Source organism: Protopterus annectens, chromosome 10.part0 (assembly GCF_019279795.1).
Source record: "Protopterus annectens isolate FY-2018-M chromosome 10.part0, PAN1.0, whole genome shotgun sequence".
Lineage (NCBI taxonomy): Eukaryota > Metazoa > Chordata > Ceratodontiformes > Protopteridae > Protopterus > Protopterus annectens.
Genome location: NC_056744.1, coordinates 1,752,208,821 through 1,752,231,408, shown reverse-complemented (window position 1 = coordinate 1,752,231,408; position 22,588 = coordinate 1,752,208,821). Strand labels below are relative to the sequence as shown.

Below are 22,588 nucleotides of genomic sequence, written 5' to 3'. Positions count from 1 at the left end.
AGCATTTAGAACATTTATTTGTTAAACTCCCACAGGTAGGATTTTGTTGGCTTCATTTGATAATGTGAGAAAGTTATTAACTGTTCTTCCTCAGTCTGACACTAACACAACTTTGAAGTCCCCATTTTCCTCTGTGACTCAAGTAAACAAGCTTGCAAACAGCTGATACAGTGTCCAGGGCGGCTGCCCTATCTCAGTAATGAGATTTGGTTGACTTATTTTTCTTTCAGCTGTTCCCGTTAGGGGTCGCCACAGCGTATCATCTGTTTCCATTTCTTCCTGTCCTCTGCATCTTGCTCTGTCACACCAACCCACCTGCATGTCCTCTCTTACCCCATCCATAAACCCTATTTTCCCCTTACTTGGCAGCTCCATCCTTAGCATCCTTTTCCCAATGTATTCGGCATCCCTCCTCAGCACATGTGCAAACTATTGCAGTCTCTCTTCTCTGGCTTTGTCTCCAAACCATCCAACCTGAGCTGACCCTCTAATATACTCATTCCTTATCCCATCCATCCTCGTCACACCCAGTGCAAATCTTAACATCTTTAACTCTGCCACGTCCAGCTCTGACTCCTGCCTTTTTTGTCAGTGCTACCGTCTCCAACCCATATAACACAGCTGGTCTCACTACCCTCTTGTAGACCTTCCCTTTCACTCTGACTGGTACCCGTCTATCACAAATCACTTCTGACACCCTTCGCCACCCACTCACCCTGTCTGTACTCTCTCTTCTTCACCTCTCTTCCACACTCACCATTACTCTGAACTGTTGATCCCAAGTATTTAAACTCATCCACCTTTGTCAGCTTTACTCCCTGCATCCTCACCATTCATCTATCCTCTATCCTCCCTCTCATTCACACATATATTCTGTCTTAGTCCTGCGGACCGTCATTCCTCTCATCTTTAGAGCATATCTCCAACTCTCCAGGGTTCCCACAAGCTGGTCCTTACTCTCAGTACAGATCACAATATCATCTGCAAACATCCTAGTCCACAGGGCCTCCTGTCTGATCTCGTCTGTCAACCTGTCCATCACCATTCCAAATAAGAAACTAAGCTCTCAGAATCTGCAAGATGTGCTGAATGCCCTCCTGGATAAGTAAGCATTATTTGGTCCTTCCTCTGCTGAGATGCTCAAAAAAGAGTTGATGAAAGGGGAATGCTAATTCAGGGATCTCTCAGATTTTTCAACTCTCCATTACTAAATGCAATAGAAACATTCCTGCTAAACTAGATCTTTTATTTGGAAGCAATACAAGCAATCTCAACAAAAGCAGGCAAACCTACATTCAGAAAACAATACCAAGGAGATTCAAAAAAGGAAGGAGGGCCCTCCCAATCTCAAGGACAATACAAAAAAAATAAACTGACTTGACTATACCAGCCTTTTTTCCCTACCCATCCCGGCAACCCGGTAAACCTATTCCAAAGTCTCGATCTTCATTTTTCTTTGTGGCATCAGATTATTTCTGACACCTGTGTTCTAGAATCATTCAAAAAGGATACAACTGGCATTGGGGTCTCTTCCTTCTTCTCAAGGGCTCCCATTACATCCAGCCAGTCAAGCCTCATTATTTTCTCCTATTTTGGATTAAATGCTGTCCTATAGAGACATATAGTATGTGCAGTCAGATCAAACAGAATGTGTGTGTGTGTGTGTGTGTGTGTTCCATGTGTCTTATTTATATATATATATATATATATATATATATATATATATATATATATATGTATGTATGCATATAATATATATATATATATATATATATATATATATATCTCTATCACTTTATCAAAGTTCCAGAACTCTGAAGACCATATGTCCGCAGTTTGTGAACTTCGAAACAATAAGAAAACACAAAAAAAAAATAAAGCAACTTACCTGTACGTTTGTCTCCCCACACCCTCTGCTACTTAAATATATCAACTCCAAGATCACACTACAACAAGGGAGGCAGCAAATCATGAGTTCCGCACTATACGGTGATCTCCATAGAAAGTGTTCGGAGTTCCAAAACTTCAGACATATTGTCTTTGGAGTTTTGGAACTTTGATAAAGTGATAGGGATCTGTAGCATGTTTGTCCACCAAGAAACAGCATTCTGGAGAAACTTTCAAGTTCCTATTGTGGAAGACAGTGTTGCTATCTGCTCTAATTCTGTTAAAATAGTATCTGAGTCGCAAGGCCTTATGACTCAGCCCTATGGCATCTTTCACAAAAATAGTGTTACTTTGAGAACCAATCCTTCATTTAGGCCCAAAGTTAAAACAAAGAGGTTAGAAATGAAATCGGATCTAAACCCATGCATATATTCAGAATGGTCTACTCTGTCACAGAATATCCCACGTCTTTCTTCAACTCTTTCAGGAGCCATATGAAAAACATCCATCAGTGCTCTGTGTTGATCATAGTGGTTGTACTGTATCTGCCCTTGAAGTTGTAGATAACTTATTGGCATCAAATTTGGTTCAGACTTCTCCTCTGTATCTCCACCTAGCCTTACATTTGCACAACCCCTTGTCAGGCTTCACTCTAAGCATCACCCCCTGAATAAGTCCCAAAGGCTATCTCAGTGGGGCCCAGAAATGTGCTGAGATGCTTTCTTGCCAGTACTAGTACTGAATTATTGACCCACTCCACAGTGTGTTCAACCTCAGCCTTTCGTCAGGCTTTTGTGCCTTAGGTTTGGAAACTGTGGTGGTTGGTCCCCTACACAACCCATAAGCCTCAATTATTTTAGATAAGACAATGAAATGCATCATTGTGGACATTGGTAGCCTAAAATTCTTCTACCCAGATCACTTTAGGTTTTGTGAAGGGTCGATCTCCTTAACGCGGTTGACTTCTTTGTAGAAGTCACTGAGGTCCTAAATGATGTACACAGACATTACTTCAACCTAACCAAAGCTTTTGACATCATTCCTTTCTTGTACATTGTAGATAAACTCATCAAACTAAATGTTAATGGGTAGCAAAGAGCCTCATACACAGAATCCAGCAAATCAAGACTGCAGTTACACTACCCTCGAAAATACTAATTACCAGTGCTGTCCTATATTGCTTGGTAGTGGGACCACTCCTGTTTGAGATGTACTTCTTTGATGTCCGTGAATGGTGTCAAAGTCCTTTAAGCTGACCAGATTTGTTGTTGAATATGAACTTGAAGCCTTCAACTCCTCTGTGAACTCCTAAATTCTAAAAGAAGTTCTGACATGCACAAACAAATGGTGTCACAATAAATGCTAAAAAGTGTAGTATCATGACATTTAGCATATGGAAACACCCTTTCTCTTGCCACTTTAATGGCACCCCCATCAAATCAGACACAGTTTTGACATATGTTGACACTGGGCTCTGTTTTGACTTCTTGGAGCCATGGTTGGTTAGTAATTAGCTTGGCCAAATAGATGGATTAGATAAGGGGATCATTTCCCCCGCGTCCAGGAGCATTATCATACTCTCTCTCCTCCTTCCTTATTAGGTCCATAATTTAATACACTGTTCCCTTTGCCACGTACCTACCCAGACATACGACATGACTCAAAAAAAAACAAATACTTTCTTACAAAGAACATCAAGTATCTAGTTCCAGTAGAGTTACAGGATGGAGTTTGGCATCCAGACATCTTCAGTGAGGTCTTTTGCAAGAATCTGGCTAAATTCTTAGATAAGAGTTTGGAAGCCAGTTAATATACTGTGAGAGAGGCATAGGAATTGGCATGTTACAAGACAAGACTTTGGTAGCCATATTCCGTTGCAGGCAGAGACCAAGTTAACTTATTAGATAATGTCCGAGTGTCTAGCCTACTTTTATTTACTGTAGCAGTCAGTACAGGGGCTGTAATATTGAGTTACTAACTACATTTCATGAGACTGGCTCCTTTCACTATAAATAGAAGTATAAAAGGTTAATTGAGTTCTAACATTTGTTGTTTTTTTTTTTTCTTTCAGGCTTGTAGTGAGAGTTTTCACAGTTCTACTGAGTCAGTAGAGTTGGAATTCTCTTCCAATTTTACAGCTGAACAGTCAGAAGGAAGTTTACTGTCATCATCTCAGCAAAGAAAGAATTGTGAATCCAGCAGCAGACAGTCCCCACCAAGTGATGTTGCCAGTGTAAACTCTACTGACACTTCTGTCACTACAGATGAACATGATTTTGGAGCCGACTTCTTTGCCAAAAATTCAGATACTGTCTCCATCAAATCATTTACCACAGGAAGTCCTTACCTGCCGAAGAAACTGACTGCAGACCAGGAGGAGACTGCATCTCTTGTATCTACTGGTACCTTAGTTCCAGAGTGCATATATATCCCTCCTGCAGGGTACCAGCTAGTTAGAGACAATGACTGGAATAACCTCCAGCAGGAGGTGGGTATTAACTGGGATGAAGGAATCTACTTGTAAACAATGTAGAATGAGAAATTTGTTATTTCTTTAATCATAACTGACGAGTATGTGAACTTGTTGCATATTTGTATTAGTTATATATGGATATATGAATTTTGCAGAGGTGGCATTTCAGTTAAATAGTAGAGTGAGTACAGCGTGGGGATCTTATTGTTTGTTAACGAATGACTAAATGGTACTTGGAAAATGCATAACCATAACTTACTATCTGGGGCAAAAAAGCCTGATAGAATGTTGAAGCAGGGCACATGAATCAGGATTTGTGTAAAATGTGGTCATAGTATGTAGTTTGTAGGTACACCAGGCATGCGAGGTGTTTGTTATTTAATGGAATCAACATAGCAGTTTGGGTTATGTTTGGAAAGACCTATCATCAGCAGTTAATTTCTCTTTCTTTTGGATTTGTCATCCTGTTAGTTAGTTTCTGGTTTTGCAGAAATACCCAGGTACTTGAAACAGGATTTTTTTGAGGGATCTGCATGACAACATTGTAGGAGGGTGATCCCTTATAGGCTGGCAGTTGAATGTACATTTATGGGGATTGTGTAATGAATTAAGGATCCCCTGAAGTGATAATGCGAGATTAATTTTTGAACTGATATCAGGGAAAAGCCCTCATTAATTTATGTATATTAATTTATCTACAACTGTTATTTGGGGAGCTCCCTACAAAGATGTGTGCGAGAGAGGAACTAGTTAGCTGTTTTATTTATTTATTTGTTTTATTTTCCCACCCTTGCAACTGTGTATAGTACTTTCATCTACCGAATTTACCAAATCTTTCCTGCTTTCCATCATCTTGGAGATACCTTTGAGTGACACAGCTGTGATCCAGCAGGGTTGATGGCTTCTGCTGTTACCCTAACCCCACCCTTCTTGTTTTCAAGCTTAAAGAGGGTCATGTCAAGGTGACTTCCGCATGCTGACAGACATCTAGCTGTTGTGCAGGCACTTGGGAGGCCAGGGTATGCATGTTCCAAATCCTGTGCTGTGCCGTGCCTCCAGTCTAATCTTGCAGTGTGGACCTTGGTTGACTCCCCTTGCCAGGTTACCTGGATTGTAGGCAGGGCTTTGTCTCCCTTTTACCAGCATAGCGAACAATCCTTCAGATCGGTAGAGGGTATTAGAGAATGAGCTCTTATGCTGTGCTTCTGAGTAATGGACCATATGGCACTGCTTGCTGGTTTGCATTGGTGTTCTGTGATTTTTTTTAAAGTACGTTTTGAAACTTTTGTGAGTCTTTTAGAGGTTTTTGTACTAGACATCTAGACGTAAGAGATTCCCCTTGGTATCTTGTGATACCTTCCTGACAAACCAGCACCTTAATCCTTGATTTAGCTGTTAAGGACTGATAATTGCTGAGCTGATTCCTGTAACTGAAGGATGCCAGCTGCAACACTAGTTTGAGTGACAATGGGGAGGGAGATGTTTTGATTACTTTTTAGTAATTGCCTTTTTTCAATTCTGAAGCTGAAACATCACCAGTCATCCACTGTACAGCTCCAGGAGCAGCTTGAAGTTGTAACTAAGGAGAAGGAGAAGCTGGAGGATGAACTGAGACGGAGCAGTGATGAGTGTGCTAAACAGGTAGGCGGTGTGCTGTGCAAATTATACTATTCAAAGCCCGGAAGTCTTGATATTTTTTACATTTCTTGTTTCTTTTTTTCTGTGCTTAATAATTGAGCATTATTTGTTGCTTCCACATTTTTTATCCGTTTAGTAATTAGACATTTGTTTGCCATTAATGAGTTGCATGTCATCTGGTGGTATACATTTGTGACTTAAGCTGCATGCTTGAATGACTTTATTAGGGTTACGTGTGTAGTACAAATGAAGCACAGTGTTCTCTCAGCTTTTGTTTATTGTATTGTAAAGGTTCTGGAGACAGTTTTGTAACTCTCAGCTATTGCGCGCAAAGTAGGACTGGGTAGTTTGTAGATGCAACTGTTTATGAATGCCCTCCAACTTCCTAATGCTAAAGGAATGGATTTGTAAGTTGGTGTGTAGAGATTTTGTTATAGCAAGATTCTAACTTATTTTTTAGTGTATTCTGAAGGTTCGTCATAATGGGGCACCATATAGCAAAGAGGGTAGCAGATAGGTTGTGGCTAATGCTGTTTTGGTGGCTGTATCCATGAAGTGTTTGTGTTGATAGAGCATCCCTAGTTTGAAGTGTTTTTTTTTTAATACTGCTGTATAGATGAAGATCGAAGATAAGTTTATTATCTGTTACTCCTAATAATTTGCACAGGACACTTTGATTTCTGTGTTATTTAATGAAAATGTTTTAAAAGTCGGTTGAGAGGGCCCTTTGTGTAAAAAGGAGGAATTTGGTTTTATTGAGATTGAGTAAAAGTTGTGCATTGAGGCAGGTTTTGATGGAGGTGAAGGCAGTTTGGGTTATTTGTCTAAGGTTTGCTGTGCTATTGGAGGAGGAGATGTTGAGTCATTGGTGTATTGGATTAGAGATCTTTGGCCAGAGGCGGTGTGGAGATTATTTATGAAGGCACTGAAGAGGAGGGGTCCAAGGATGGATCCTTGTGTAACACCTGTTTGTTGGTTAGAAATTGAGAGAGACATCCTTGCCATTTTACGCATTGTTGTCTGTCGGATAGGTAGCTTGAAAACCACTGTAGAAGGACAAGAAAGGCCAAGGGAGGAAAGTTTTGTAAGTGTTTGGGGTGTGAGAGAGTGTTGAAAGCTTTCGATAGATCACGAAATAGTGCTGATGTAAGTTGGCCAGAGTCTCTTGCTTTATTAATTATGCCTGTAAAGGATATTAGTGTGTTTTTTGTACTATGAGCAGGTCTGAAGCCATGACGGGTGGGTGTTAGTAGATCGTTATGGATAGTGATGGTCAAGGAGTTCTTTAGAGATGCATTTTTCTACAAGTTTGGAGAGAGGAGATAGGACTGCGATGCGGCAGAAGTTAGACAGTTCAGTAGAATTTCCTCCTTTGTGTAATGGCATTACAGTTTATATTTTCCAAAGTGAGGGATGCGGGATTCTATGATGGATCTATTGATGAGAATACTAACAGGGTAGGCAATGGCATCAGCAGCAGTTCTCAGGTATTCACTGGAAGGTTGTCTGCGAAAGAGAACAGGGTTTTATTTTATGTAGTAGGTTATGTATATAGCTAGTGGATACGGGATGTAGCAAGAGGCTAGGAGGTTTAGAGGCTGTAGTTGAGATGTTTTGAGGAGAGGGAAGGGAATGCAATGTCATTGGATGAAATTTGAGAGAGGTATGTGTTGAGATTGCTTGTGGAGTTTTGACTGGGGGTCTTGTTAGGATCATTGACCAAGGTAGCTGTACTTTCTATAAAGTGAGTATTAAAAGCAATCCTGCAGTTTGAGATGAAGATTGGTCTGTGAATGGGGTAGAATTTTGTTTGGACCCTGGAAAGCCGTGAAAATCCTTGTTCTGACTGAAGGAGAGGATTTAAGTGCCTCAGGTTTGGGAAAGTGAGGAGATAGCAGATTTGCTCATGGAGGTTCAGATGTCAAACTCCTCCAAGACTATTCAACTCAAGATACCCAGAAAAAAGTCACAAAAAATAAGCATCTTTCTCATGCTTCAACTCTTACCAATTTGAAAGGTTCACAGGAGAACTGGTACAGTTTTGTCCAGGGATTTTCAGGGCTTTCCACTCTATCACTTTTTCTCCTTATCCTAAGACAAAAGGGTCCCTCACATCCTCTGAATAGGTGTTTTCATATTCTGAGGAGGAACTAGATTGCACTTCACAGCTCTGTTCTCTTGTCCTGTATGAGTCTTAGTATGTGAAGAATTTACCTTCTGGTGAGTTGGTTGGATGGGGGTTGGCATATAATGGTTAAGGTCTTCACATTATTAGCACAAGGTATAGGGTTTGATTCTTACCTGGGTTATTGGCTAGGCTTAAAATCGCCTTTCAGGGCAGTTAGCCTAGTATTCGTCTATGAACCTATGATTCATCAAGGGTATGGAGAGTTCAGAGGGACAGAGAAAGTAAAGTGTTATGATCTTTTGAATCCCTGGCAATAACTCCAGTACTTGGGGCTGTGAGAAGTGCATTTAATTCAGTTTGTGCTTCACCATATTCTCGGCCTCTTGTTCCTAAGAAGCCTGATAGGCTGTCCAGTGTACTCTGTTCCTATAAATACCCTTATAGGAATCCATTAGCTGATCCTGCTGTAATTTTAATTGACAACGACAGTGACTGTAAGCCTCTTGGTTTCTTTCAGTCTTTTCCCACTGAGAAGGACCAGGAATTTGATAGCTACAGAAAGAAAGTGTATGCTGCTTCAGGTCTTATTTTCAGGACAATCAACTACCAGGTACCTGCTGTTTTCTTACATATGCAGCAACTTATTTCAAACCTCCCTTCTTAGAATCAAAAGCTTCCCTGGTTTCCTGTGCCTCACAAGTCACAAAGCATTCAATCAAGTACTCCTATGATGCAGTTGATGCTGTGTCAAAAACAGCTGCTATAGGATCTGTAATGAGAACTCATGACTGGGTCAAGCTTCAGAGTTTGCCAGAGTATGTCAAATCCTAGGTTTCGAATGCTCCATTTAAAAAATAGCTTCTTGGGCAGTTCCTGTGGAGAGGTCCTTAAAAGATTAGAAGAAAGAGGTAAGTTAATGCAGTGGATGAAACTTTTTTTACCACTCACTCTCTTAATACACCAAGTACTATTTTTCAAGGCCTGGACATTTCTTTAGGAAGCCTTTCAAGCTAAGTCAACAGAAGTCAAGTCAACAGTAATATAAAAAGAACTGGCAAGGAGACTCCAAAATGAAGGGATCTGTCTCCAGGGGTCTTCCCAGCCCAGAAACGAGTGCATGACTACCTGAGTACTCCATCCCTCTCCACCTCCACACACTAGCAGACAATTTTTCTCTTTCCCTGTACATTTTGAAAATAAATAATAGATTCTCAGTACTAAGAATAGTTAACAAGGGCTACAAATAGCAGCAGGATTCCCTTTCTCTGAAAACTATAATACCTCCTCTTCCAAAGAAACTAAAGCCATTTATTTCCTCATATCCTAAAAGACATTGTATGTCAGGGTTTTATAGAATGAATGCCCCCTTCCCACCAGGAGAAAGGCTTCTACCCAAGGAGTTTTTTCTTTTACTTAGTAAAGAAGGCACTTGGAGACCAGTGTTGAATATTTCAGTTCTGATTTTTTTCTCAGTAAATCAAAATTCAAAATACTAACTTTCTCCTGTCTCCTTTTTTTTCCACCCAATTTTTGTTTAGTAATTCCAGACCTCAAAGATGCATTCCACTATATTTAGTTCACAAAGATTTGTGTGTGGGTTACATTTGCAGTTTGCATGTTTGCCATTTGGACTATCTACAGCACCAAGGGTTTTCATAAAATGCCTGTTTTCCTGTTGTTGCCTTCTGCAGACTTTAGGTTAATCATGTTTACCCTTATTTGGACTACTGCTTCATCTTAGCAGATCCCACCCAAGACACCCAGGCATCCCTCCTTTTCTCCAAAACCTTTTTCAAAAACTATGTTTGAGACTAAACCTAGAGAAATTTTTCCTAGATGTTCATCGTGTTTCACTGTTGCAGTCTTTACACTTGGGTTATCCTGCTGGCAGGCGACCCGCAGTCGGCCCGAGTTCCAGAGTCTTGGTCCGGCGTCGGTTGCTGTGGCCTCTTCCCTGACGTCAGTGCGCCAGGGGTATAAAAGTTGCAACTGATGCCATTTTCTTCAGTCTTTCTTGCCCCAAGGTGCCCGAAGCAAAAGCAGTTCGCAAGTGCCGGTCAGCCGACTCCTGAGATTTTCAAAATTGAGTTTCGGAACCGAAGTCTTCAATAAAGCTAAGTACCCCATTGGGGAAACTTTTTCTTGCTCCAGACCGATGTCAGTAAAAGTAAATAATTGTATTTCTTGTGGGAAGCAAATACCTCATAAGGACTTTCACTCTTACTGTATTCCTTGCCTAGGCCCTGACCACGACGTTACTAGTTGTCGGTTTTGTGCTAGATTCAATAAACGCACTATTAAACGTCGGTTTGATTTTGCTTTACATTATTTTGGCTGAAGGTTTAATTACATAATGCCGTCAGAACAACCGACGACCGGAATTTATAAAAAACGCAAAGACAAAGAAAAGGACAGGCATCTGAAGTCCAAAACCGACAAAGCCTCTTCTAGGCCAGTCGCCAGTTCTCAGTGAGGCACTTTCGCAGCCCCTGACACCCACTACCTCAGAGCCACAGGCCGTAACCGACAGCCACGTGGAGACACCGAGGCCTGTGGAAACTCAAGGTATTGGGCCTACGGAAACTATACCCTCAGATGGGTCTGGAGCCGCTGAGCAGGCATCGGCTTCTGAGGGTGTTTTCAGACCTTCACAGCTTACAATTAAGCCCACTACAGCAGCAAAGGCAAAATCAAAAACACCATTAAAGACAGGGAAACAAGTACAGCATTCTCCAGAACAGTCATCCATGCCAAAGAAACAGATGCTTAAAATGGCCGAAGACCTAATTACTTTAATCAGGAGTTCCCATCCCCCTCCTGACAAAAGGCCTAGGCAAGACACTGACTATGATTCCTCTGACCAGGTTTCCATTTCCTCTGATTCCTGTTCTGATCAGGGATATTCTCTCCCTCCCTATGAGGACTCTGATGCAGAAGAGTCTATACCTTCAGCCTCTCCGCCTGAGGATTATTCTTTTGGGGCAACCCTACATACCATGAGGGAGCATTTCCATTGGGAGAGCCAGGATTATTCAGAATCCAAGAAAAGGCTCAGAGACTTCCTTTTATTGCATCAGCACAGGCCCCTGGCTATCCCCCCTGTGCTTGATATTGTTGATTATGTCTTTTCTGAATTCAGTCTGTCTGCTGATTCCTTACCCCCTGCACCAATCAAGCCAGACGGGTACTACAGGGTCCCTGACTCTCATAAATTTCTTTACAAAAACCCTGCTGCAGACCCAGAAACAATTTCTCAGGGTCCTAAAGGGGTTAAGGCTTCCACTGCTAAAAACCTGTCCCCTCAGACAGGGATTCCAGAGCTCTCGACAGATGGGGGGAAAAAAATTACACTTCTGCTACTTTAGCTGTAAGAGCTTTAAACTGCCAGTTTCACATGCTTAAATATCAACAGTACCTCATGTCATTGTTAAAACAGAAAATGGTTTCAAATTCGGAAAGTCCTGACAGTAAGGAAATGCAGGATTTATTGCATGCAGTTGAACAAGTGGGAAAACATACTCTGCAAATGTGGTTTTGATTCATTAGAGGCTTTTTGTAGAGCCACAGTTACAGGCGCTGTTACTTGAAGGCATGCTTGGTTGAAAGAACAAAGTTTACCTGACCATGTTAAAGTAAAATTATTGGATGCCCCACTACAGCATGATACTTTGTTTGGTGTTAAGGCAGAAGAGGTGTTAAAGAAAATGGAGGATAAAGCAAAATCAGTGCAGACAGTGAAAGATTTCTTACAGGTTCAACCACCTAGATTTAGCAGAGACTGGCCTTCAAAAAATTGGTCCTTTCCAGTGTCAGACAGGCCACAAAGAGGCAGATACAGATGCCCAAGAGGCAGATCTCAGCCTCAAGGCTCCTACATACCTAAACAATAGGGTGCTTTAGCCCCCAAAGGAGGGGAAGACAAATCACAACCTTATAGGAAACAGTCCCAATGACTTCCCTCTACAAATGCCAAGCACTTACCTTTTGACAGCACCCCTAGGGGGGAAGCTAACACTTTTCTCAAAAAATTGGCACATGATCACCCAGGACCAATGGGTGCTGAATATGGTTTCTCAGGGTTACAGGTTCCACTTCCACACGCTTCCAAAACCAAAAGGTATGCCATACCTGCCACAAAACCAATGAGCAGAGGCACAAAAACAGATTGCTGCTCTTATGGACATGGGAGCAATTCAAAAAGTTCCACAACAAGAACAGGGACAAGGATACCTGCATGTTCCAATCAGACAATCTTGCAGAAGATACCTCAGATCCATAGCAGGCTCAATGCATTACCAATTCTCTGCACTGCCCTTTGGCTTATCTACTGCACCCAGGTCTTCACAAAATGCCTGGCACCAGTAATTGCATTTTGCAGACTAAAAGGAATTCAAATATATCCCTACTTGGATGACTGACTTATGCAAGCAGAGAGCAAGGACATTCTTCTAAAACATCTGGCGTTTGTAAAAAGATTACTAATTTGCCTAGGGTACACAGTAAACAAAAAGAAATCAAAACTAGTGCCCTCTCAAGAGATAATATTCCTGGGTGCAAGCTTAAGTACAACTGCCCAGATGGCTTATCTCACGCCAGACAAAGGCAACTGACTCATTACTTTCAAATGATGGCAACAAAAACCCAGCTCCCTGCAAGAAAAATTCTGCAGGCCCTGGGCTTCATGGCATCCTGCATTCTTCTAATTCCATGTGCAAAACTGTATATGAGGAAACTACAATGGTATCTAAAAAGTGTTTGGACTCAGCATTGTCACAGCCTGGAGACGATCATAACTTTAATTCCCTGCCTACAACAGGAGTTTCGATGGTGGCCCCAGGCCTGTCACCACAACAAGGGGCAGCCTTTCACCTTACCCACAGCCAGGCAGACAATAACAACGGATGCATCGGATTATGCCTGGGGGGCACATATGGCAGGAAAATGTGTTCAGGGCACGTGGCCCAAGGAACAAATGCATCTTCACATCAATCAAAAAGAGATGCTAGCTGTACAGAATGCCCTGACAGCTTTCAAGGACCTACTACACCCAGGACAACTATTAATAAAGACGGACAATACCACAGTTATGTGGTACATAAGCAAGGAGGCACACATTCCTACCCCCTATGCAGGCAAGCCATGACTTTGTGGAACACAGTACTGACCTATCAAGTACATCTGCAGGCACAATTCCTGCCAGGAACAAAAAATACACTGGCAGACTAACTAAGCAGAAATCTCATGGATCCTCACGAATGGAAGCTAAATCCACAAGTGTTCAGCATGATAACGAGGAAATGGGGACGCCCAGACATAGATCTTTTTGCCTCCCCTCACAATTACCAAATACAGAAATTTTGCACAAGAACTTATCACTGTCAAGCGTGGAAAGTGGATGCTCTATCATTCAGCTGGAAAGGCCTGACAGTCTATGCCTTCCCTCCGATGCCTCTTCTTACCAAGGTGCTACGAAAAGTCAGACAAGAAAGGCCAAAAATTATCCTGATTGCCCCAGACTGGCCACGCCAGCACTGGTACCCAATCCTAAAGAGTTTGTTTCAAGGCCCAGCTTGGCTTCTACCTCATATACCTCATCTTCCGACACAGCAAAACAATCAGATTCTGCACAGTCAACTCAGAACCTTAAACCTGGCAGCATGGCAGATAATGTAGCCACTCAGACTGCACCTCTCTCTAAAGCTGTTATGAACCTGTTATGAATGTCATTTTAGAAGCCAGGAGGCCCAGCACTAGGAAATCTTATGCAGAAAAATGGTGAAGATTCTGTGCTTGGAACCAGGCACAAGGGCTCGAACCACTTGTCCCTAATATACCTCAGATTTTACAATACCTAACTGAGATGCTGGACAAAGGCTTATCTTTCTCATCTATTAAAATCCATCTATTAAAATCCATGCCTCTGCCATTTCAGCTCATTACAATAAGGAACCTCCTACTTTTTCACATCCTCTAGTACGACAGTACCTCAGGGGGGCAAAAAATATAAGACCCCCAAGGAGAGCACCAGTACCTACTTGGGACCTCAATTTTGTTTTAGAAAAACTCACACTGCCTCCTTTTGAACCAGCCAGCACAGCTGATCTAAAATTCTTATGGAAAACTGCTCTGCTCCTAGCAATAACTTCAGCAAGAAGAGTCTCAGAGTTACAGGCATTAATGGCTGTGGAACCTTTCCTCATTTTTCATCAGGACAGGGTTTCTCTTAGGACAAACCCAACTTTCATGCCAAAAGTGGTCTTCAATGTGGCCTTAAACCAAACCATTCATTTACTTACGTTTTACCCCAAACCCCCAGAATAAAGGGGAGAGACTTCTGCACGCTTTGGATATACACATACACTTTGGATATACACATACAGCTACGATTCTTCTTGGACAAAACAAAAGCTTTCAGAAAAACTGAGCAACTGTTTGTAGCCTATGCTGCAGGATCACATGGAAAGCCTGTTACAAAGCAGACAATCTCAAAATGGATAGGACACTGCATCCGCTTCTGTTATGCACAACATGGCAAATCAGTGCCTAAGGGCATTAGGCCTCATTTTACCAGAGCAGCAGCCACTTCAGCAGCTTTCCTCAGAGGAATACCAACCAAAGACATTTTAGAAGCTGCAACCTGGAGCTCATTGCACACCTTCACCAAGAACTACCACTTACCTCTCTACTCTAAATGCAGAGCAGGCTTTGCCACTGCAGTTCTGCAGGGCTTGGTAGCCTCTCCAAATCCAATTTAGCCGCAGCCGCCCAACCTCAGCTTTGGGATTCTACTCAAGTGTAATGACTGCAACAGTGAAACACGATGAACATAGTACATTTGTGTACCTACCATAAATGTAGATGTTCGAGTGTATTCACTGTTGCAGTCCGGTTTACCCACCCACCATCCCCCTTGTTTCATTGCTGGGACTTTTCTGTACTTCTCATCTCTATACTACCTTTGTGGTGTATTTGCTTGTAGATGAAGGAAATGTTTATAGTAATATATCAGAAAGGAACCAAAACTCGCTAAAGTCCACAAGGCTGTATTTTTATTTCTGAAGTGTTCCAAAAGTCACAGATAAAATCACACTGAAGTATCCAAAAGTCACAGATAAAATCACAGCGCTTTCGGCCAGGCAGACCTGAGCTTTATCAAGTGAAAACAAAATGCAGTATGCAGTAACCTCCATTAAATAGCCTAACAATTATACAATTAATTAATTAGTAAGTCTAGTACTAAGGTGTGGTGCTTTGGAGTTGGATGTTGAAAAGTTAGTCATTATACCAACTCAAAAATGAAATGTTTGCAACAACATCTGCACTTAAATAATAATGACTAACCATAAAAACATTTTAAAATACCAGTTTCCTAGGTTTCAGAACATAAAAGTCTGAAGTCTGGTTGGGGTTGTAGATTGTTAAGGAATATGCTTAAAGATGTGTTTGGATTGTCAGTGAATTGTTAAAATTTTTTCTTTTATTATTACTTTGCACTGATAAAGACATGCAATGAAATGTGCGTGAGATATTTTGATGCCCATCCATATACCATTTCATATAGAATTTGATTTATTAGTCAGAATCCTAAAACCGTGGATGTTCAGTAATTTAATATGCTGTGTGGGGATGCTGTAGTATGAAGGGGGTCAAGTATGAGAGTTATAACCTAGCCCTCCTAAGCTTGAGGACCGGTTTAATGCTGATCATCCCATTCAGACCTGGTGGCTTCCCTGCATTCAGTCTCAACTGCCATAATAGTTCACGGTAGCCCAAGGTGGATTCCCAGTCACCACCTCTTGCATCTGGCTCAACCTGTTCCAGCATAAAGCACCACACCTTAGTACTAGACTTACTAATTAATTAATTGTATAATTGTTAGGCTATTTAATGGAGGTTACTGCATACTGCATTTTGTTTTCACTTGATAAAGCTCAGGACTGCCTGAGCGCTTGTGTGATTTTATCTGTGACTTTTGGAATACTTCAGTGTGATTTTATCTGTGACTTTTGGAACACTTCAGAAATAAAAATACAGCCTTGTGGACTTTAGCAGAGTTCTGGTTCCTTTCTTCAAGGTCGTGGATTATTCTTTGCTTTTATAGTAATATATGCATTTTTTTTGGCATAATTTTATCTTTCCAGCCTTCTTATCTGGGGGCACCTGACATCTGGGGCAAGAAAAACTGAAGAAAATGGCATCGGTTGCAACTTTTATACCCCTGGCACACTGACGTCAGGGAAGAGGTGACAGCAACCGACGTCGGACCAAGACTTTGGAACTCAGGTCGACTGTGGGTAGCCTGCCAGCAGGATAACCCAAGTGTAATGACTGCAACAGTGAATACACTCGAACATCTACATTTATGGTAGGTACACAACTGTACTTTCCATGTCATAGATTATCCTTTCTGACATGCCTTCTTGACACTGCTCCCATGATCACATGCCTTCCTTCAGAGAAAGTTTCCTTTTACCATCTGCAGTTCTCAGACCTGGCTCACAAGTCCATTCCACAGCAAGAGGAGTTCCCCAGAGTTTTAGGTTACATGGTGCCAGCTGTTATGGTTAATTTAGCCAGCCTTCATGTGCGGAAGATTTAATGGCTCCTCAAATCTGTATAGTCTCAACACCAACATCCTCTATCCTTTCCAGTTCCAGTTCTGACCTTCATTAAAAAGGACTCATACAGTGGGCAGATCAATTTCAGTTAAATCCAGGTCTCCACCTTTTTTCTCCCATTCTAACTCAGTCTGTCAAAACAGTCACCTCAGACTTTGACTGTGTAGTGTTTTCCAAAGGGATCAAAGTTCAGTGGATTTGCGATCCCTCTTAAGGAAAACACATCAATCTCAAATACAATGCTAGGCCTTGCTAAAGGCTTTGAAAGCCTTGAAGCAGCTGTGTACTCCAAGAGACCACTGTTAGTAATACATACGTCACTATAGTGAAGTGGTTAATGACCATACATGGGAGAACCAGCTCTTAACCCTTTTGCAGGCTGCCCACGAGTGCCTGGGAGTTGATAACTCAGCACAATCACTCCCTTCTTGCAGTCAGCATCCCATTAGAGCAGAACACTGTTGCAGACTGCCTTAGCAGATCCAGGACAGACCCTTACAAAGCATATTACACCTAGAAGTCTATCCACCTTTGCGGAATTCCCCAAGTAGATCTGTTTGCCTCTATTTACTGTAGACAGTTACAGAAGTTCTGTAGTAAGATTCTGTTCAGACAGGCTTGGAAAACCCATGCCTTTTCTTTTCCGTGTTTGTTAATGCTCCTCTATGCCTTCTTCTTTTCCTCTGATTACCAGAATCTTACTAAAGATCAAGAAGGACACTCTAAAAGTACTGCTTGTAGCTTCCTTTTTCTGCCAGACAACATTGGTTCTCCCTTGTCATGTACTTGGCCAGGAGCAATTATCAAAACCTTCCTCACAGAGCAGACTTACTCGTACAGGGCAAAGGATCCGTCATTCACCCCAACATTCAGTACCTACATCTGACTGTTCAGATGATAGGTCTTTGATCCCATTTAGGTATTCTATTTACACAAGACATACAAGAGGTATTAAGGGACATTAGAAAACTTGCTACTAGAAAATCATATTTAGGCAAATGGAAGAGATTTTCTAGTTGGGGCCATTGAAGAGCTCAGGAACCAGTGTAAGCAGGGGCTCCAGTGATACTCCACTACGTTTGTGAATTACTCAAAGCTGGCCTGTTTTACACCTCTGTCATGGTACATATTTCAGCCATTTCTGCTTGTCTGCCAATAGATACCCCTCCACATGTTCAGCATTCTCACTGCTGCTGCCTGCTGTAGCCGTTATGCTATATTGGTTGTATCCTGCCCAGAGTACAGCAACAAACCAGCTTCAGAAAGCTCTGGCTCCCTCCCACACCTTCACTCAGACTGCTAATTGGACAGCCCTGTGGAGGGAAATCAGCAGGCAGAGTGAAGATTTCTTCAGTACTTTCTTGTTGCCTTTAGAAGAAGCAGTGCAGAGGCTTCACAGCAGCAGAAATCGGTTTATGTCATTGTTACTGGCATACAAGTCCCCAATGGGGAACCTTTCCACAGAGAATTGCTGCCCTTTTTAAGAAAATGTTTTTTTTTTTTTTATTTTGTGGCTTTTAGTGGTATTTCCCTTTTAAGAAACCTAGTATTCTTTATGAATTTCTGAAGTGTTCAGTCACGGACTGCTGGCTTTAGTACTGAACTAATTTGGTTATTTGGGGGCAGTTTTTGTGTAAAAATGTACTGTTTGTATAAACTTTTGTTTTGGAAAAGTTTAGTGTTAGGAAGTGATTTAAATGGGCAGGAGACTTAACTGTTTATGTTGTGTTTGTGTACGCTTTGTGATGTTATACCTACCATTTGTTTCTGTTGGTGCACTTTTATTCTTCAAGTCATTCTAACAGGATTTGAATGTGCTGCTTGTGCTTTACTTTTTAAAGGGAGCCATGTAGGTAAATGTAGGTGTGAGTTTACTGATTGTGAACACATTTTGGCAACATACCTTCTGACCAACCTTGTTCCAGAGATGCTTACCATCTTTGAGACCACCTCAGTTACAGCATGGATGCTTACTCTGATCTTTCCTGTTCTTCTTCCTCTGTACCTAGGGAGAAAAAAATATAAAAAAACCCTTGTCGACACTGCAGGCTCAGTCAATGCTTCAGCCGATGGTGGGTGAACTTGTCATGGCTGTTTCATTCCTCAGACCACTCACTTCTCCAGCTTCCTCTGGTATGGTCCTCTCAGCCACCATGAACTAGGGGCGAGCCACATCATCTTCATCTGTTCCAGTGTCTGACCTGGGCATGCAAGAACTGTCTTCTCTAGGTAGCCTGGGAAAGAGACCTCTAGAAAGGGCAGAAGTGCTTTCTCTGAGTAACTCCTCAGCCAAACTTTTACTTGAAGAAAAAAAAAAAAAGCAAATATGATTTGTTTACCTTACCAGGCAATTATTACAGGCTGTTAATCCTGGTGCTCAGAAATCCTTACCCGAGGGCAATGTTAGTAAAGAAATTCCTGTAGAAAATTTGAGGACTCTGATATAGACAAAGACAGGATTTCTTCTGAACATTCACAAGTCCAGTACTCTGCTGCTGAGGAAACTTGGTCATCACCACCTTCTTTGGAGGAATTTTCTTTTTTTCATACGATAGTCAGGATGTTTTGTTGGAACAAGTAAATGTTCCCTTTGAGTAGAAGATATTGTGATATTTCAAGTGGCTATATCTCATTTCACTACCATCCCTCCTATTGTGCCAGCCTTGAAGGATATATTCAGTACTGCCTGTAATAATCCTGATTCCCAGCCTTCATTTCCCAAAAAGGGAGATGGACTTCTATGAAGCTCCTGATTTGTATAAATATTTGCTCTTTCACCATACGTTGGATTCTACTAATATTTCTACATCTTTGCCAACTGGGAATTAGATCTGACATTGTCATTTTCATTCATTCCTCAACTGTTGGGTTTGGATCCAATCCTCAGATCTGACTTGGTCGCTTCTTCCAGCTCTTGGCACACTGAAGCTCTCGAGCTCCTCCTGTCGCCCATAATATTCAAGTCACCTAACATATGTCAGATCTTGTTTGCCACTTTCGCATACAGACGTGGTCACTACATACTCTGGAATGAGCGACTTTCCTGGGAGTTATAACTTTTATAATATTACAACCTTTCTAGCGCTGCCTCCCTTTTTATTAATCTTTTATTGAATCCTGATATTTCTACTCTATTTTCTGTACAAATTATCCCTATATAGTTGTGGATTCTTGAATTCTGTTGGTATTTCCCTTTCTTATGCTCATTAGTACTTCTTTAATATCATAGTTGGTATTTTTTCTAATTTCCCTTTAGGTTAACATAGGTTCATAGGTAGGTACTAGGCTATTGGCCCTAGGGCCTATACAAGCCTAACCAAAAATGTACCCTGGCTTTCGCCACCCAAGAAAATAATTTTCCTGTGCCCTTGTCAAGCAGAACCACAGAAGTGATCCCCGGGGTGAATTTCCTATTACCCATCCAGTCATCAAGATTTTTCTTGAAGTGTGCTAATGAGGACCTCTGTTTGACATAGATACGTAGTCTATTCCAGAGTATGGGAAGTCTCTGGAACAGGAATCTATCCCTCCAGCATGTTCTGTTTATTGTGGTGACAAGGTTTAGGTCCCTAGAGTGTGTAGCTCGGAGGGATTGGGATTTCTTTAAGTGGAGCATGTCCAACAGCTCTGGGTTTGACTTAGCTTTGTATGTTAGGCAGAGATCGCCTCTGAGTAGGTGATATGTGACGGAGTAAAGCTGAAGTTTTTTGAGACGGTCTGCGTAAGGCATCTGTTTGAGGCCAGTAATCCTCTTTGTGAGGTATTTTTGCGGCCTTTCCAGTTGTTGTAGATGTCTTGTGAGGTACATACCAAAAGGGGCATTGTACTCTATAATGGGTCTAATGAGTGATGAGTAGAGGGGAACAATGACCTCTTTTTTTTTTCTGGATGAGAAACCTTTTGTGATGAGGTGTGCCACGTAGAAGGATTTCCTGACCACTTTGGCGATGTTATCAAAGGAGAGACTACTGTCCACCTGTGTCCCAAGGTCTCATCACACTTTCGGTGTTAAGTAGACTACCGCCTATGTGGTAGTTCAGGAGTACAGAATTTTTACCAAAGGGGATGACAATGCACTTTTTGGCATTGAGCTTGAGACCATGTCTTTGACACCAGGCATCTGTCTCAGTGAAGCCCTTTTGTAGGATGTCCACATCGTTAGGAGTTTCAATTATGGCTCCTAGTTGTGACTACTTCAAAGAAGTCTATCAGGTTTAGGAGACATGATCTGCCTTTTACAAACCCAAACTGTTTGGGGTCCAGGGTTTGGAGATCTCCACTGTCTTTGTTTATGAGTTCCATGATGATACGTTCCATGGCCTTGCAGACTAGGCTCGTCAGGCTAATAGGGCGGTAGTTCCCTGGGTCTGTTGTGACCCCCCCCTATCTGCCAGGATATTGGCAATATCAGTTGGTTCTGTATATTTAATGTCATTGTGCTGTAACTCAGAGCAGATCTGAGTGTTGCCATTGAGATTTTTGACATAGCTATAGAATGCTTTGTAATTGTCTTTAGAATCAGTGCCAATTTTGTTTTCATAACTAGCTTTGGAGGATTTTATGAGGGATCTCAGCTTCTTACTGAGGCTGACCAGGGAGTTCCTCCAATCGTGGGATTTTACGCTTTTTTGCAACAGTTTCTTTCTTCTGTTGTAGAATTTGTTTATGGCAGAAGACCACCAGATTGGCTTCCTTTTTTTGGAGGATAGCACGATCCATGCACTCATGTAAGTGCTTATAAAACATTTATACGCTATAAGCAAGGAGAATGAGACCAATGCCTTAGCCAGACATGTCATTCAAAATGACACTACACATAAATTTAAATTTATGGTTTTGGAAGTCATACATACTACCATGAGACTAGGAAATACCAGTAACTTTACAGAAAAGGAAAAGAATAGATGGATTATTAGGCTACAGGCTGATACAGGACATGGCCTCAGTGACAGAGTTTCCATAAAACCTTTCTTGAAAGACAGACCCCTGAGACACTAGATGTGTTTAAGATTATTATATATTATATTTCACATTTATATATATATATATATATATATATATATATATATATATATATATATATATTGTTCAATATGCATATTTTAACAATATAATAATATACATATATATGCATGAATAATGCTACCATCACGGAAGATTTTAACTTTATAAGATTTACTCATGAGCGTATTAGTGATTTTGTACGTAGTTTTTTTGTTTAATTGGTATTGTGATTGGATTAATCAAGTGATTTTATTGGTTAGGAATGTGTTCAGTTAAGAGTATTTAATGGGCTTATTTTTTTTGGTTTTATTGAAGTCTGAGGAAGCGCCCAGTGAGGCGTGAAAGCGCTTACTGAAATAAAGGATTGGTTAACTACAAGGTTTGCTTTGATTGTCGTGGTGTGCCTTTCATTCTGTTTGTGGATACTATTTCTTTAATATTTTGTTTGGAGACACTTCACCCCAGCAGTATATTTTTTCCTGGACTGCTTATAAAGTGCATTTGTGTAGGATTCAGCAGTCCTACCTCTATTGTCCGTCTGCATGGTGTCATGAAGTTTGCCACTTCTGTCTTAAGAAGCGTGAAGTTGGCTTTGGAGAAATTTTTTTACGGTTGTTTTCCTAATGGGGGTGGGAGCGGGATGTGGATGTCTAGGGTGATTAGCTTGTGGTCAGATCTGACCAACGAGGAGCTGACCGCTGGGGTGGAACACCAGTCACCCATGTTGGTGATGACCAGGTCTAGGAATATTGCTGCCTCTGGTGGGGGTGTGGATAAGTTGATCCAAAGCGTTGGAATTGATGATTTCCAGAAAACGTTGAGCAAAAGAGTTGATACATG

General features: G+C 41.4%; 1 protein-coding gene across 1 annotated transcript in view; it reads left to right on the top strand.

Annotated features, from left to right (window-relative positions):
• Positions 1 to 22,588, top strand: part of RABEP2 (rabaptin, RAB GTPase binding effector protein 2) — a 472,624-nt gene that overhangs the window by 192,269 nt on the left and 257,767 nt on the right. The window contains exons 5-6 of the mRNA XM_044087055.1: positions 3,959 to 4,375; positions 5,885 to 6,001. Of these exons, the coding sequence (XP_043942990.1) occupies positions 3,959 to 4,375; positions 5,885 to 6,001 (534 nt within the window). The remainder of the gene's footprint in view (positions 1 to 3,958; positions 4,376 to 5,884; positions 6,002 to 22,588) is intronic.